Genomic DNA, 18214 nt, shown 5'->3' on the forward strand with positions numbered 1-18214 from the left:
GATGGTGCGCGCACACACACACACATTCACCCACTCTTAGACACACTTTTTCAACTGTTTTCGATTACGAATTAAGCTTTGTGTACGACGGGCGGCCATCAGCGGGGTGTCTCTACCGACATGCTCCGACGCAACGGAACTCAGCGGTAGACAGAACAATTTGTGCTCACGCTGTTGAATGTCAAACCGGGAGAGGCAGTTTTATGAACTTGAAAAATAATCGCAATCATAATATATTGTTGCTCTGCAGTGCTGTGTCCGTTTTTGCTTATCGTGACAAATGATAACGACGATGTTTTCTGCAAATAAATGGCTACGCTGTACATCGATGAGGTGTCAATGTGGTTGTCAATTCATTCTGATTGGTTGTGTTTAGCAAATTGAGCTTTTGTGTTGATTGATTTGGAATATTAATTATATTTAAAAGCATGAAATCAATTTTGAGACATTTTAATTTAAAGTATTCATACCTTATTTTGAACTCTCATCGTCGTTTAATTCACATCCGTTAGTGGCTATATTAACTTTTGCTCTGCTTTATTTTACTTTCACATCCAAAACTCGTTCGTGTAAAAGTTTTCGTTACAATAACAAGCAACTTTTACTCGGCAGAATATAAAGTGAACGAAACAGAACGAAACAGGTGGATGAACAATAGCCAATGACGGAACGATACATTATGTTCATACTCCATTTTCTGTCCATTGTTCTGTATTGTTCTTCTGCTCAAAGTACTATGTAAGCAGTGCTCAATAAGTTTGTTTTTAAAATTAATGAAACGTAAAAACAAATAGGGAGGAAAATCGTTTTACTTTTTTCAGATGCTAAAAAGCTTCACGATAAATTCCTTCTCGATAGGCTCCAGATAATATAAAATTGTTTTGCTTCTGTTGAAGAAGAAATCATACTGAGTTACGATAGAAGAGTGTCACTTTATGAAAAATTCGGGAAATATGTAAAATTTGAAGCTTTTCTTTCAGTTTCCATGAAATTGAAAAAGCAACAAAATGTCTATGATTGTTTTATTAATTTACTTACAACGCTTGTCACACAGATACCGACTAAAATGGTCCTCTTCATCTTTGTAATCTCTCTTTTACTCACGGTCTATTTATAACATTCGTCTTCCTTTTTGCTACCCATTTTCTTCGCAGATTAAAAGTGGACAACAATGGAGGCGCCTGGTGTCCAAAGCACATGGTGTCCCGCGGCCTGAAGGAGTATCTGCAGATTGATCTGCTGAAAATGCACGTCATCACGGCGATCAAAACGCAGGGCCGGTTCGGGAAGGGTCAGGGCCGAGAGTACACGGAAGCGTACGCGCTCGAGTACTGGCGACCGGGCTTCACCAAGTGGAAGCGGTGGAAAAACACGCGCGACAATGAGGTAAGATGTTGTTTTGAGCCTTTCCCTTTTGAACTTTAAACTTTACTCACGAATGCAACGTATTCAGTGGTTGTAAACAGTTTTATAATTTTATTTAAAAAGCATCATCTCATTTTACTTTTATTACTATCAACCCTTTTTCTTCAATCGGGGCAGAAGTCTTTCTTTTCAAAATAAAACTCCCTTAGCTTGCATTTTCAAACCACAAAACTGTGGTGCACAATCATTCCGCAATGAATATATGCAATGAATGAGCATGAAGCATATAAAAAAGCAGAATTTTTCCCCTCGACGATAAGGGCCGCAAGGGTTGGCTGCGTTTTGGTCGGCATCCGTTGTGCATCTGGTGCTGTGCAGGGCAACTCATTTGAAATTGTATACTGCTAACCTGGATGCAACCACTTCAAAGCATTGACCCAGTTCTCTGTGGCATTCAAATCTGCTTTAGCAAACTTTTAAAGGGCATGCATTCGTACGGTTCGCTCTGCTACCGGCGCAAAGCTGGCGAACGTTGCAGTTGTACGGAAACGTTGAGAGAGCTAAATAGGGAAATAATTTTCAAAGAAAAAGAGAAAAAAATTTGGTTTGCTATTAGATTTAAAATTGATTTTATTCGAGTTTTAAGCATGATCTTTATAAGTAAAAACTTCAATTTATTAAAACAACAGACAATTTTACTGAATTGGATTTTACTTTAGCATTGAAAGCTTTACCTACAGTGGCACTCTTACATTTAAAAACGTTTTCATAATACGTAATTTGAGATATTTTGGGACGCAAACTTTCAGCTAACAGCAAAATTAAAATTAGAATAACTTAATTACTGTCTTGTTTTCTCTTTCCCCTAAAAAGCAATTGCAAACCTTTGTTTGTAGGTGCACAAAGACAGATAAAATATTAATGGATTTACGGGATAAGGTGCTACAAAAACAAGCGTAAAAACAGCACAAAACAGGTGTTTTCCAAACCAAACCCACTCCCCGTCCTTCAATAGCTTGCAGCGAAAGAAAGTGAAACCCCAAAAAAACATACACAAAGCTCACCAAAGTGCAAAAACTTACGAAAAGCATCCTGCAAACGATAAGCAAACGCTGCAGGAAGAAAAAGTCATACCCCACCTAGGCGGTGGTGGCGTAGTTAATGAATAGGAAGTTGGAAAACAAAGCACACTCACACACCAAAAAACTGAAAGTAAACAGAGGAAAATTGTCCTTTAAGCCTACGGCACAGTTTCATTCGTTTGTTGTGCTTCCTGCCCTGGCATTTTCCGGGGGGATTGCCCCGTTGCCGAAGCACTACGGCATCTAGCTAACATGCACAAAGAAAACATCTCCCTGGGCGGAAGTTGGCGGACTGCCCGGGGCGGTTGGAGCAGGAAGCGGTGAATTTGTCATAAATTAACAAGTGAAATTCAAATTACCTGAATTTAATTAGTAGATGTTTTTGACGGGCACTCAGTTTTCCTTTGTTTAGGGGGATAAAGTTTTCTTTTAAAGAGATGGTTTTTATTCGTTAGCTGCAAAGGGAATGGGCTTTCGATTTCCTTTTGGTTTTGGTTGGCAATGTTTTGAGTTACTTTAAGCCACCACTATGAGCATTTAATATTATAACATTTTTACATTACCAAGCTACGTTTTCGTTGGAATATTTTGTCTACTTTTACAAATAGAAACGAGTTGAAAACACCCCAATAAATGCCAGGAACAATCAACAGTCAAAAAGCCTTAGTGATTGTAATTTCTATCATTTGCAGCGTTACAGCCCAAACTGCGTGCTTTACATATTTCCTACCAATCAGCCATAATTGTTGTATTCAAAACCGGCGTCTCATGCGTGTCACCTCCTCTCTCTCTCTCTCTTTGCAGATCCTTTCGGGCAACATCAACACCTACAGCGAGGTCGAGCAGGCGCTGCAACCAATTATATTCGCCTCGAAAATTCGCATCTACCCGTACAGCCAGTACGATCGGACGGTTTGTCTGCGCGCCGAAATCATCGGATGCGAGTGGGAAGGTGAGTAGTGAATTCCGCCTAACGAGCCGTATTATCCTGTCGGCTTGAAGTGTGATGTCCCCGTGCAAAAGTGGCGAGCTTGCGTGGAAAGGGCGAGCAACGAGTTACAAAATGAAAAGAAGGAAGGAAAGTCAAACCCTAACCCCTTACGGCAGGCATGATGTTTGGTGAGGTTTTTGTTGTTTCTTTCCACACCGAGTGATGTCACGTTACGGCACGGATGACGATGATGATGCCGTGATGGAGATGAGAGCAGAGCGAGAGAGGTGGTGTGGAAAATGACAGAGAAACATATCCTTTCTGCAAGTCGTTCACCTTTGGGTGTCGTTCGGTGACTCGAAATGGTGAAATAACCTTACACCAACACACCAACACAGGCACTCCCGAAGTTCGTAGAAGTGAATGGCTTCCCCCATTTTGCTGTTGCGAGTTTTGCGTCAAGGACCCGCCGTTTTCAAATCGTCTACAATGACACAATGCTTGAGGTTCAGTAAGCTTTCGTCCAACGTTCGTTTGTTTCGTGTATTTGTACATCAATCGTGACTTATGTTTCTTTGTCTGACATGGAAAAGCAGGGGTTAAAATGCATACCAAAGTGTTGAGGCGTGTCTGTGTGTGCAAATGTGCGGTACAAGACCATGTTTAAGAATATGTTTAGGAAAAATGTACCAAACATGAAAAAGACGCATCAAATCTTTGGGATTTAGTGTTCACATAGAGAAAAGGAATGAATTCATACAATATCGATTGAGTACGACATCATTTGGGACGTTCTTTTCGTCTATATACTCCTAAAGTTATGCAACTTGCATCACAAAATGCATTGACGCCTAACGTTATGAAAACTGAATCAAAACCTCTTTTTATTGTTGCATTTGTGTTAATTTAAAAAAAAATTGAATATAAAAAAATAAGAATTGGTTGAGTTCTCGTTTGACTTGGTATTGAAATTAAATTTTGTACGTTTCTTACATACTTTACTTTTCCGTAAAAGTTCATTGGAGATGAATTAATTTAATAATTCAATCCAAAGGTTCATAATTTAAAAACAACTTCCCAAATAATGTTCACGTGAGATAAATGCACCATCGCAAATCCCCCAGCAATAACCACCCAAATCTGCAGCTTTCCTTCCTGGTACGGTTCATTAACTGCAATCCGTGCAATCGAATGGAAGCATCAAAGATTCGCTTCCCACAATCAGGTTCTCCTCAATCGGTTGATTGTTGTTTGCGAAAGGGTTTTGGCAATTAAAGTAGAAGCAAGCCGTAGCCGAACCGTAAGACCTGAATGCGCAATCAACTGTTCAGCCGGGAGAGCCAGATTTAGCCGAGCTTTGCTAATCAGCACCACAAAACCTTCTTTCTAACCATCCGAGCATAATTTCTATGAAATTTCATAGCTCAATCAATACGGGGCCGTTTAAACCGGCCTTTCCTAATCTTGTTGCTGTCGGGTTTTGACTGCGATTCAATTAAGTAATTCACTGAAACTGTGTACCAGGATCAGTACACCACCACAGGCGACGACGAACCATCAAGCAAGCCAAAGTGCCGCTTTGAAGCACACAAACCAGGCTACCAGTTGATTGGCTGCAGGGATCTACCGGGCAAAAACGAATCGCCAACGCGAGGATGCTTCATCGAGGCGAGTAAACGCTTTTTTCTGTCGCAAGCTTTCTGATGGGTTGTAAATTAGCCATTAAAATATTTCCGTTCCGAGTGCTGTGTGTCCATCGACCGTCAACCGAACCGTCTGTGCCAGTCCCCGCGATGTCCGATGTGGCCGTCGTTGAGGTTCTCGGCTATAAACCGATGACGAGCGCCGGACCGGCTGCTGTTGCGTCCCCGCGCACCGGAAAGGATAATAAATTACCCATCAACATCTCCATCCAGCCATCCATCATTTCATGTCGAAAGGCTTGGCCAACCCTCGAGGCGAAGCGGTAGTCTGCCGCCCTTTTCCTGCCTTTGCTTGCGAGCGTGTCTGCTCGCGTCGGACAGAAGGTTTGGGTGCGATGGAGGTGACCCCATTAGTGATAGTTCATCGAGAAAGCAAAAAAGGTAACTTTTATTTATAAAAAAATGGAGGAAAAAACAAATAAAAAAGTATCAGCATGGAAGACATGGTACGAGTTGAAAATAGAAAAAAAAGAGCAGCTGATTGGTAATTTATTTAAAATTGCATTAAACAAATTACGTTCACTGGTGTACCTCATCCGCTGTGCTTGAAAGAGACAGATAGAGATAGAGAGGAAAAGGGTAGCTCAGACCGATGCGATAAGATGTGGGGAAAGGCTATCGTTATCAAACAAATCGATCCACTTCGCGGGAAAATGCCTTCAAGCTTCTGCACTTAAAAACCTGACAGACAGACAGACAGCCAGTGGGTAAGATGTATTTTCCCACCCCTTTACAGTGAATGTGCAATTGAATGCAAAATAGTAGTCTCCTTGCGAATTGCCTGCAAGGGATGTACACGATAGAAAAAATGAAAATCACCCCTCACGTCGCATTGTAATATGCAAATTCATTTATCGAACGTCAGTGAATCAAGCCGCCTGCTGACTGGCCTCGGCGTGGCACACGGTGTACCGTCTGTCTCATAATTTTTCACTTTCAATTGTTCGGCTGCCGACTGCCTAAAACTAACCGACCAGACACACAATCCAGACACACACACAATCCGGGCCAAACCGCATCGAATGCAAATTTGATTGTCCTCTCGCCTGCAACGAAGGGGGAAAGGATGCAATACCGGTGAGACCGGGAGCGGATAAATGGCAACACATTATTCCAGTCCGCTGTTGGAACTTAAACCGCCGTGGCGCTCGGGGTGCTGTTGTTGCTGTTTGATGGCCGTCTGCCTGTCTGTGGTTTTGTTTTGGCTCGGTTGACACGGATAAAAAGGTATTGTTGACGAGGGGGAGCATTGAAATGATGAAATGAAACGAAAACTAGCAGCGAAAGTGCACACCGGGTGGAGGATTATTCCACAAGCGCCTACAGGTAAAGGGTGGACCGAGTGAGGTGAGATTTTGCACAAACATTATTGGATGTTCGTTGTGCCTTCCCCACCCGTTTGACACCTGTCCCGGGGGGTGTACAATGTGGAAAATGTGCTTTTTTTGTATTCTTGTGTGTGTGTGTGGTCTGTTGATGTTGTTACCCTTTTTCTCCTGGCGCGAAAATGTGATGGAAATTGGTGCTGAAATTTATTTAGTTTTTTTTTATCAAATTATGTCAAATTTAATGAAACTCAAATCTCTAACAAAATAACAGAAAATAAATTCTTTAAATAATTATTAAACGTATTGTAATTTTTTTTTTCATTTTCTTAACAGCCTAAAATCCTTCCACTGTTTGTTCGAGTCAGCTCCAATCCATCACGCTTTGATCGATGGGTTTATTATTAGTCTCGATGCTCTCGCTGTACATCGAATCGTTTGACAGGTTGGATCGATATTATCTGACGCAAGCTTGAGGCGGTGGGTAGTGGGTGAATTTTAACAAATGGCAAGCTATAAAGTGCGCTTTTCATTCATCCCCATGTCACCCACAATTAGTTGTTAATGTGTTTGTTTGTTGCGACAGAGAAACCCAAACCGGAACTTGTTAAACTTTTCCCGGCATGATTATTTAAGCCTTTTTTGATAGTGGCTTGTTGGTTCAGCGGAACATTTTTGATGCGATAATCAGATTATATAAAAATGCTTTGTTGCCCTAATAGAGAAGCAATTGTTCGTAGAAAAGCCTTCCTCCTCCCCCTGTTTGATTGTTTACACATAAAGGATAACATTGTAGTTCTCCATTCCACGGCATAATATTATTCCACATAATATGGCAAGCCACCCACCAACGCTGCCTGTTTCGATTGATTAATGGCACCCAATTATTGTGGAATATGTTCTTCGTGTGTGTCTTTCTTTTTTTTGGTGTGTGGAGCTTAGCTCCCGCCGTCGGTTCCCTTTGCCTTACCATCAAATACAGCACGATATAGACTACCGAGCGGGGCCGGTACCATATTTTATGTTTTCATAAGTGATTTATTACCTCCAGGTCGATCATTCGTAATCGTGAGTCCGTGGCAGCAGGGGCCGAGGAGAAAAGCCGAAAAAGTGTTTCTCCTTATTTTAGCATTTGACCCTCTTTCGTGTTTTAAAAAACCGATAAAACATTCATCTTCTCACACACACACGGGTTTCCGTAAGGCGCAACAAGCATAAAACAATGCTGTAAGACACCCACGTGCGCTTTGTTTTTGATATCATTTTGCTAGAGACACAAGAAAAAAGGCCCTACAACAAGATAGATCATGTGGAATTTGAGAGGATACGCCCTGGAAAACACCCGAAAAGACTCCTACGGTGAGCCCCAGACAAGAAGGGTGAGGGGAGAAAACGATTCGAAATATGTTCAAACATGGGCCAAAAGCAGGGAACAGATTTTTCCCATGTCTAGCCAGACCAAACAGAAAAAAAAGAATTCCCTCCCAATCGCGTGGATCGGAAGAGGCTTGTTTGTTATTTGAGTGTTTGTTTACACTAATGCTGAAGTGTGTGTGTGTGTGTGCTCTTGCCTTTTCTGCTGTGTTGTGACTGCTATTGCTTTTGGGCGTTCTTCGTCTCAGAAGTGTCTGTTGTTTCGAGTTGCTAAAGAGCGAGATTATCCCTCGGAAGCAGCAGTAGCATATGGTTCGTGGAAGGCGCGATGGGGTTGACCCTTTTTTCTATGGAATGACTTTTTTACACGGCGCTTGGTTTGTTCTTTCTCAGCGGCACCAGTTGCATGCAGACGCACCGTCCGGGTGTTAGTCGGTTGGTGTGTTTACATAGGGCGCTCACGAGACACACGCACATTATTCCAATTAATAATCTGTTTAATATCGCACTCTAACAGATTTGAAATTGGCCATCGAAACGTATCAACAGCAGCCAACGCGCTGTTAAATGCTCTTCTGTTCAGCTTCTTGTGCTTTATGCCTAGCATCGTCTCCGTTTTTATGTTCCATATTTCCTCTTCTCGCTACAACGTTACAGCCAACTGGCACCATCACGGTGATGGTGTAGCATTTTTTGCCCCGTGCGCGCGAGCAGTCTTCTTCAGAACCCGTCCGTTCGAGCTAACGACCGATTTCGTCTAATTGGCCCTCGGTCTCATACAAAACGCGGACGCGGTCTTTGCAGATTGCATCCAGATGGCGGTGCAGCTGTGTCAAATGGAGAGAAAACGGCAGTCGGTTGCGTTTTTACGATTGCGAATTGATTTTCTTATTTTATTTGCCCGACTCGGGTGCTAGCATCGGGGCATCGTCGCGCCGTAGTTGATAATTATTTTAATGGTCACAGCTGGAGAAGATTGAGTGACACGTTCGAGACGAATAGTGGGAGACACGGTGGGGGGAAATGACTGGGCCAGTTTTGAACCCATCGTAAAGCTTCAATAAATTGACGGGCTGCCAATTGGTGCGCCAATCGATGGACGGTAATAGACGAGCGGGATAGTTTTTCTCATGGTAATGCAAATTTCTGTTTACTGCTGGTCGTAAAAAGAAGTATTGATACATACGCGGTCGGCATGCGGGAAAGGTATAGGATTGGGTCGTAAAAATATGTGGACGCATAAATGTCGCCGATTGGTTATTTGCTCATCTTGAAAATGGCATTTTGTGTAGATAAATATTTTATGGAAATACAATTTTTATTGTCAATTCTGTTTCAGCGGTTAATGAAAGTCTCTTTCATAGTTCAATTGCTTATTAGATTATACGACCGATTAGATTAAACGTATTGGAAGACATCAAGGGAAAAATACTTATTAGAATGTATTCACCACTTGAATAATAAAATATGATTAATTTGAACATTTTTAAATATGTTATGCTCGTAACAACATTAGATATTTCTGATTATTTTAAATAAACCTTTTATCATATTTATGTGTTAATTTCAAACCAAAAATTAATATTTCGAGAATTGTTCCAAATGGATTTGTAAAAAATATTATTTTTTATTTTCTCTTTAATGTATAACATGGAATAAGGAAAGTAAACTGAAAGAAAGTATTCTTATGTTTAATGTAAAGCCGCGATCGTTGAAAAAAATCGTTGAAATTTCAAATGCTCCGACATTATATGAACCTAAATCCACAAAACAGTATGAGCACCATGTAAGAAATAAGGAAACGAGCGGTGTAGGTGATTAAAGGAAATTCGTATATTCTTGCTTCTGTTCACGGTGACGCTCGCGGTAAGATTGTGTCGCTCATCGCCTGCTGTCATGCCCTCGCTACCTAGCTGTCATTTTTTGACGTTTTCGGGGGGTAGCCCTCTCATCCTACACGGCCTTTCCTGACATTACTTCCGCCCCGGAAGTATCCACGTCTTAATACAACTTCCTGCTGTTAATGTTTTCTTAGGCCCTTCTGTCTCCTCATCTAACTTCTTTACTTCATATCGATCGTTATCTAAAATACGCGTGATTTCATACGGACCATAAAAGCGCGGTTTAAACTTTTGCCCTACTCCATACTGCGTCTTCGGTATAGCCACAAGATCTCCGATCTTAAACTGTCGTGAGGGTCTTCTACGCAGATTGTAGTACTTACAATTCTCCTCTTGCATTTTTTCAATATTAAGCTTCGCTGTCCTGCGCAACTCATCTCTTCCTTCAGTGAAATCATTCTGTATCTCGCGTGATAGTAGTTCATGTAGTACAGCATCTTCCTTCGTACGCATCTTGATACCGGTCATTAGCTCAAATGGTGTCATGTTGATTGTTCTCTGCCAGCTATTGTTCAAACACTTTTGAACTCGCGCTACGTGCTTAAACCATTCCTCCGGTTTCTCCATGGACAACTTCGTAAGCATTGGGATGATGATACGATGGACACGCTCAACTTGTCCATTTCCTCGCGGAACTCCTGTTGCTATCGTGTGATGCTCAATGCCTTCGTTTTCACAAAACCTGGTGAAATGTCCTGACGTGAAGGCAGAACCTCGATCACTGATAATTCGTCGTGGGTTGCCAAACGTACTCGTGATCACCTGAAGCTTCTTTACGACCTCTTCTGCAGTTGTTGATTTAGTCGTAAACAACCAGACAAACTTTGTGAAAGCGTCTATGACTGTAAGAATATATCCATATGACTTCTTCGTCGACGGCATCGGTCCTAAGTGGTCAACGTGTAACGTATCCAATGGTACGTCTCCTTTAGGTATCGGTTGTAGTTCACCTTCTGGTTTACCTCTTTTCTTTTCGCCGATGATACATGGAACACACGTGTCAATGCAACTCTTAATTTTTTCGTCTAATCTAACAATAAAATAATCTGCGTTAATGCGTTCTTTTGTTTTGCGTACGCCAAAATGTCCTTGTTCATGAGCAGACCTTATGATGTCTATATCCATTGATTTTGGAACGTAAAGTCGTCGTTTATCGCCATCGTTTTCGTAAATAACACCATTGTTCAAAATAAATTTGTCAACCGTATCTCCTCGTTCCAATGTTGCTATAATAGCCTTAGCTCGGTCATCCTTATTCTGAGCCATTCGTATCTTCGATAAGATGGTTGTTGAAATGATCATCACATTAGCTCTTGACAATGCGTCAACGTGCGGCATCTTTTCTCCTGGTCGATGTTCCATCACGTAATCGAATTCAGAAAGAGCTAATACGCACTTGGCAATTCTTGCGTTCAACTTCTTCTTCTTAACTGAGTCCTTGAATGCCATGCAATCAGTCACGATCTTAAATGTACGTCCAAGCAAATAGCATCTGAACTTCCGTACTGACTCTACTACAGCTAATGCCTCCAACTCGAACGAATGATAATTCTTCTCAGCGCTACTTGTGAGTCGACTAAAGTAATAACACGGATGAAATTTACCATCGTCTTCTGCTCGTTGCATTAAAATGCCTGCTATCGTTGTTTTACTAGCATCTGTATGCAATTCTACATCTCCGTCAGCTCTAAAAATGCGTAGTACTGGATAAGCTGCAAGTATATCCTTTAAACATAGGAAAGAATTCATTGCTTCGTCGTTCAATTCAGTAAAACGATCTTTCTTCAATAATTCCGATAACGGTCGTGCGATACCAGCAAATGATGGGACAAACTTTCGAAAATAGCTTGCTAACCCATAGAATCGTTGCAGTTGCTTCACGGTCGTCGGTTGTGGAAACTGCTTCAACTTTTCGATCTTCGCGGGTGCTGGTTCTATTTTTCCATCGTAAATTGTGTACCCCAAGTACTCTACCCGTCGTTGTAGAAATACGCATTTTTTCCAGTTAAATGTCAATCCAGCCTTCGCTGCTACTTCAAATACTCGTTTCATCGCGTTCAGCCCATCTTCTTCAGTTTTGGAAGGAATGATTATGTCGTCAACGAACGCCAAAACTGTTCCATCTCGAATAAATTCTCGAAGCACATCGTTAATAAATCTACCAAAACCGCTTCCACTAATGCACAGTCCAAATGGTGCTCTTAAAAATTCATACTGACCAATATCCGCCACGAATGCCGTATATTTCCTGCTACTTTCATCAACTGGTACGTGAAAATAGGAATTCTTTAAGTCGAGAGTGGTGTAAACTCGAGCTTCAGCGAGCTGATCGACTTGCTCTTCAACATTTGGCATCGGAAATTTGTCACGCTCAATCTTCTTATTTAATTCACGGTAGTCAACACAAACGCGGTATGAACCATCCTTCTTTGGCACAACGACAATAGGACTTGCATATTCACTTTGCGATGGTTGTATGATTCCTTCGTCAAGCCATTCATCGATTTGCTTTCTAACTACCTCTTTCTCCAACAGAGCCAATCGTCGAGGGTTCTCACAAACAACATTCAAATCTGATAAAGTAATCGTCAGCTGATTTCTATCAGTCATATTCTTTTGTGGCTTATAGTCTTCAATTAGCGTCATTACTTCTTCGCGATACTTGGTTGGAACCAATAATTCATTTTCATCAATGTATCCTGCAATACGCCGAATCCATTTCGTCTCTATACCAACTGTCTCGTCTGTTCGATATTTCTTTATCGTTACTCCTTCTGGAGTGATAGAATAGTCAACTGAACTAAGAAATTCCATTCCGATCAACATCGGTGAATCAATAGCTTCACATGGAACGACATAGAATTGAATATCAAAAATCTCTTCGTCGATTGTTGCAGATATCGTCGTTTTACCACGTACTGAGCTTACGCCGCCACCGTATCCTCGTAACTTCAAGTTCGATTCATGCATCTGAATGTGGTTACTTTTCAATTCTTCAAAAAGATCAAATCTCATTAGAGAAATATCGCTACCTGTATCCACAACTGCTTTGATTTTCTGTCCAAACAATTCCACTGATACGCTGAGTTTTTCATTAACAGCCGCTTTCACTACATTGATTCGTGCGTCATTGTCTTTCTTGTTCGTCTTTTGTGTTTTGGGACACTCTTTGGAAAGATGTCCAAAATCGTTGCATCTAAAGCACTTCGGACCATCGTTTTTCTTCGGACACTCTGAAGCAACATGTGTGGTACCGCCGCAATTGAAACATTTACGTTTCACTTCACCTTTACACTTCCCTTCAAAGCGTTGCCTTTCTTTCTTAACGTCAGCATTGTCATCGTGTCGATTCTTCTTAGCTACCTTGGTATTCTTGGTTGCCTTCTGAAAAATGCTTAGTTTCTCTTTCAGCCTTTGTACCGTATTGGCTTCATATAATGTGGAGCGATAAAATTCGTCGTCAGTAACGCCATCCACAATATACTCACATAAACTAGGTTCATCTAACTCAATAGGTAAAGCAATGCGCTGCATTTCATACACGTAATCACGCATCGTCTCCGTTGGCTTCTTCTTCCGATTAGCTAATGCCCTATGCACGTCAGTTGCTCGAACAAAAGGAGCGAACTCTTTGATTAGCGCTTTCTTCACAACACTATAACTGCTAGCATCGCGTAAGGAAAACACAAAACGTCTCGCCGTACCTGTCAGTTTTTTTCTACACATAATCAGCATTTGCTCATTATTCCATCGTGCCGACCTAGAAATCATTTCAAGTTGTTTTAGCCATAATCGTACGTCCTCACCTTCATCAGCACCAAAAGTGTCGATGCTTTCTTCCATGTCGCGGAAAGAATAAACCATCGATGTTCCATGAAATTTCCGTTCCTTCCTTGCCGCTGGGGTCGAAGTTCTGATCGCCGTTTGGAACAATAGTGCGTCGTCATCATCGTCATCATCGTTGTCTTCATCGTCGTCATCATCGTTGTAATCATCGTTGCCGCCGTCGTCGTTGTCACCAACACCATCATCCTCGTATCGTTCGTCGTCGTCGTTGCGTGAACATTTTGCACGCGCGCCGCCATCTTCTCGATCGTCGTTGTCGTCGTTGTGTGTGTGTAAGTCGTCGTTCTCACTCACACCGTCGTCGTTTTGCAGCACGGCGTTCTGCTCTCTAGCGTTCACGGCTTCACGAATTTCACGATTCTGATGATCACCGTCGTTCTCGTCGTTTGTGGCCATCGTCGTATGGTTAATAATCCTTTTGGCCATCTCCTGCTTACCGCCGGACGTCGCCAAACCAAGCTGCTGGCACTTGCGTGCGAGGCCGATCTTCGTAAGGTTTTCGCACAGCTCTTCGATTGTCGTCATTATTCACTCTTGGTTTTTCGTCGTTTCACTTTATCACCGTACTTAGCCCGTTCCCGGACGAGCCCCCATGTAAGAAATAAGGAAACGAGCGGTGTAGGTGATTAAAGGAAATTCGTATATTCTTGCTTCTGTTCACGGTGACGCTCGCGGTAAGATTGTGTCGCTCATCGCCTGCTGTCATGCCCTCGCTACCTAGCTGTCATTTTTTGACGTTTTCGGGGGGTAGCCCTCTCATCCTACAACCATACAATGCTAGAAACCATTTCTTGCGGTCATTACACCATTTCCATACATCTTCCCTAAGCAATTACTGCCTATTGATTCACTTAGCGCGACAACTAACCGTTCCATCGCCCACCTAGTAGTCTCCTAATGGATGGGTCTTGGTCGCATCACCTTGACGATCATATGAATCGAACTAATAGTGCCCATTAATAGCCATTCTGTGTGTGTGTTTGTGTGGGACTGTACGACGGTCGAAAACGAAATCAATAATTACCACCGACGACCGTAATGATGGCCGGTGCATTAACGAAATAATACTAATGATTGCACGCAATTGACATTAACGTTTTACCATACCGAGCCGACATACTTTATTCATACGTTCTCCCCCTACCCCTCGCTATTCGATAAAGACACGCAACGCTGCTTGCGCTGCGTAGGATTTCTCCTACAAGACAGCCAGCAACACTGCACGACCCATTCGTGCGATAAACCATTTGTTCAGTATCTGCGCTTTGCTTTTATGTTCAGTTATTTTTTGTGTTTAATTCAACAATTGATGGAGCTCAACTGCCTGATTATGTGCGTGTGTGTGCCTGTGATGTCCGGTGGCGTTTCGGGTAGCACGAAGCACCAGTGTGTCCTGTATGTGCTGTATCGTGCACACGTTCGCCGAGCTCATATTTGCCGCCCAATTTTCCATGCGATCCGACTCAATAACGTCCGGACCAAAACGGGTTGGCGCCATTCACTGCGCTCCAGCGTCGGGTTCGTTGACAACTTTATTAACAGCCTTCCCGCTCGTGCCCCCTTTAGCATAGCGTGTGTCGGCATTCCGTTTGCTTATTACTTCTGATAGCCTTTGATGTTGGATTAGGTTTCTTTCCACCGCCAAACCATTTCTCTATTCACACCTCATTGCTGTAGCGGTGGGGTGGGGTGGTGGAGCGCAAATGCAGCAGTGTTGCTGCGAGCTTAACGAATGATTTCCTTATTGACAAACAATTCAATCCCTAGGCAAGCGATTGCAAGCGCTTCTCCTTCGTGTATACAAACGCTCGAAGGGCTTCCACCTCTCCGGCAATGGTTATGAGTGCTGTACGAATAATTTAAATTCACTGCCTGCAGGAAATCTTTGAAGAGTTGTGTCAGTGTGCAGCAACTAGCCCTGCCGGGTGGAAAACGAGACGTAATTAAATTCTGCTTCTTTTGCGTCGCTTAAGATGCAAGATTCCAGGAAAAGGAGAGTACCAGACAAAGTTCATTGGACTGGACGGCTTTAGCAGTGGGTTGGTTTTCCTTTCTTTTTTTTCTCACTGTCTTTAAGGTAGTCTGGATATGGATGTTTTAATCGGGAGGGGAGGGGTCATCTTTTATTTCCTACGGCACATCAAAGCAGAAAGGAAGGGAGGGGTGGGCGAAAGAAGCTGCATATCATTTGTGAGCTGTAGTATTTGAGTGCGAGACTTCCTTTGATGTTGCCGGGAGTAATGTAATGTAAAGTAATCGCATTTTTTCAAATATGAATCATTGACCTTTTGGCGTTTGCAATTGTCATACAATTTTAATATTTGAGATTTTTTGTCGGGCAATTGAATTGCAAGAATCAGCATTAACAACGAGTTTGTGCGTAAGCAGTTCATTTTGACACTTATTTTTCAGTTTAAACTTACTTTGAATAAATATTGAAATATTAAATAAATATGAATAAATATTTAAAGCTGGAACATTGGTCTATGATTAAAGGTTCAACGGGAAAACCGTGTAAATTTACAATGGGAATGGGATGAATTGATTTGAGATTTGAGAAATTTACAATGGTAATGGGATAATTTACAATGAGAAACGAATGGGAATTCGTACTAAGTGGAAACAACGCGAATCTAAAAAAACGGATTTCAACAATATAGACGCAAAGATGAAATCCAGAAATCTCTAGAAATGCTCTGCCATTACCTTTCTTTTGCAGTAATTTGCTCCAAAAACTGTCTCAAAATACCATATTTATCATACAAAAATCTCGTTCCATTTTGTCGCTCACTGTCCGATCCATTCACTGACCCAACATAATTCCACTTGGGACAAAATGAAGCCTAATATGACGCGCTTCTTTTGTGTGGTTGCGCATCATCCGTCGCCTGGGCCGCACTGGCAAGCAGAACAATGCTCGGATTATTAGAGACGGTGGAGCAATTTCAAACCCCAACGGCCGACCCAGACATACGCAAACACACATTATACGACTGTCTCGCCAGCTGAGTAGCTTTCAATCATGTGAGCTGTGTGTGAGTTTGTGTGTGTGTGTGTATCCTGTAGCCAGTGCTCATCTTCAGCTGCTGCTCCCTTTCACCGATTGGCTTTGCGCTCCTGTTGTCGGCTAGCTGTTCCCCTCGTATGTCATTTCAAAACTAATCTCGGGTGTTGCGTCCCCCGAGAGAGCGAGTGGAAAGATCCTTCCAGTCCAGTACTGGCTGCACATTTGTCACCTAGCAAGTGGACTGTTTTTTTTTTTAATGCTTGCAACATTTCGACTCACAGAGCTCGAGGTTGTTGCTGTGCGATTCTTATGAGAACAACAATATGTTGAGCTTCGCGGCTGACGGAAGTGATGATGGCGTGGCGTGTGTGTCCGTCCGGCTGGCTCTAATGGTGAAATTACAATTCCCAACGCTTACCCAGCCCGCTAGCTGGGGATGGCGCAAATAGGCAATGAAACCCTGTCCACCGTGGTGACGCGCGATCGCACCCAGCCGGCAAGACAACGTCCCGGGCTGTCCGAGCTGTCCGAGCGGTTGAGTGGAAATTGTCACTGCTCGGGAGAAAATACAATAAAAGTTGATAATGACTCCTGGGATCGATGGGACGCCAGTTGCCTCCCGGGCACACTCGAAGAAGACGCGCACACGAAGACTTACTCGGTGTCAGCGGTGCAAACTACACTCTTCCCATGAACACTTTCCAGCAGTCAGCTGAGGGGTATGGGAGGGTGTGAGTTGACGGGAAATTGTGCTTCTACGTTCGCCCTACCACCCAGGCGGCTTATTGCTGTGGCAAATTAGATTGGCGCTTCTGGCAGCTCACCATCTCTCCTTCTTTCTCTCCGGGCGCTGGCTCGAAGGTTCAAGCTCGCCCGAGAGTTGATTGCAGCGCCAATTCGCTCGCCATTGAACAAGTTCGCCATTACGGTATTTGTTTGTAATTTTGCTTCAATAAAGTCATCAGGAAAAGTTGTTAATATGGCGCAGTCGATTGGCGGTTTGCTGATGGCCGTACGATCAGCTGGACATCGCGTGGTGATCGAGAGAGAAAACCTTGCTTTTATGTTTGTCACAATTACGGTTTAGATGAGCATAGCGTTTCGTTGCATCAAGAAGGAACACTGTTTTTTTGTAGATTTTGAAGCAGCATAGTTAATAATCAACATAACCTTTTGAACTGATATCAGAAAAAAAAACATAAACTGTAGTTTTTAATATAGATGGATCGATTCTACTTTCTAATTGGAAATAGATTAACAAACAATTGTGGCCTCTTCTTTCTTTCCAGAGGGTCTCATCTCGTACAGCATCCCGAAAGGTGTCATTCGAGGCGTGGAGGTGGACCTCTCCGACCGCACGTACGACGGCGAGGGCGAAGGCGATCGGCTTGTCCACGGGCTCGGCCAGCTGGTGGACGGTCAGAAAGGTGCGGACAACTTTCGCATCGATATCCACGGCTTCGGTAAAGGTGAGTTACGGAAAGGTGCAACAGCAACCCTATTAAATTCGATCTTAATTTAAGCTTTAAGGCAAAGGAATCTTCCAGGAATTCCAATCGATTTGAGCGCTTCTATTTTTGTTTGCGTGTTTTCATTGGAAACATGAATGGAAGTGAACATCTTTCAGGAACCCAATCGAAATTCTTACTTTTGTCATTCCTTGAAAAGCCCCTTGCAGCC

At 42.7% G+C, this 18214-nt stretch overlaps 1 protein-coding gene across 3 annotated transcripts in view; it reads left to right on the forward strand.

Annotated features, from left to right (window-relative positions):
• LOC120901466 (discoidin domain-containing receptor tyrosine kinase B) overlaps positions 1-18214 on the forward strand; it is a 245553-nt gene that overhangs the window by 161810 nt on the left and 65529 nt on the right. For all 3 annotated transcript variants that reach the window (XM_040309438.1, XM_040309436.1, XM_040309437.1), the window contains exons 5-7: positions 1155-1386; positions 3252-3399; positions 17824-18003. In XM_040309438.1, coding sequence (XP_040165372.1) covers positions 1155-1386; positions 3252-3399; positions 17824-18003 — 560 coding nt within the window. The remainder of the gene's footprint in view (positions 1-1154; positions 1387-3251; positions 3400-17823; positions 18004-18214) is intronic.

This window comes from Anopheles arabiensis, chromosome 3 (assembly GCF_016920715.1).
Source record: "Anopheles arabiensis isolate DONGOLA chromosome 3, AaraD3, whole genome shotgun sequence".
NCBI classification, from domain to species: Eukaryota; Metazoa; Arthropoda; class Insecta; order Diptera; family Culicidae; genus Anopheles; species Anopheles arabiensis.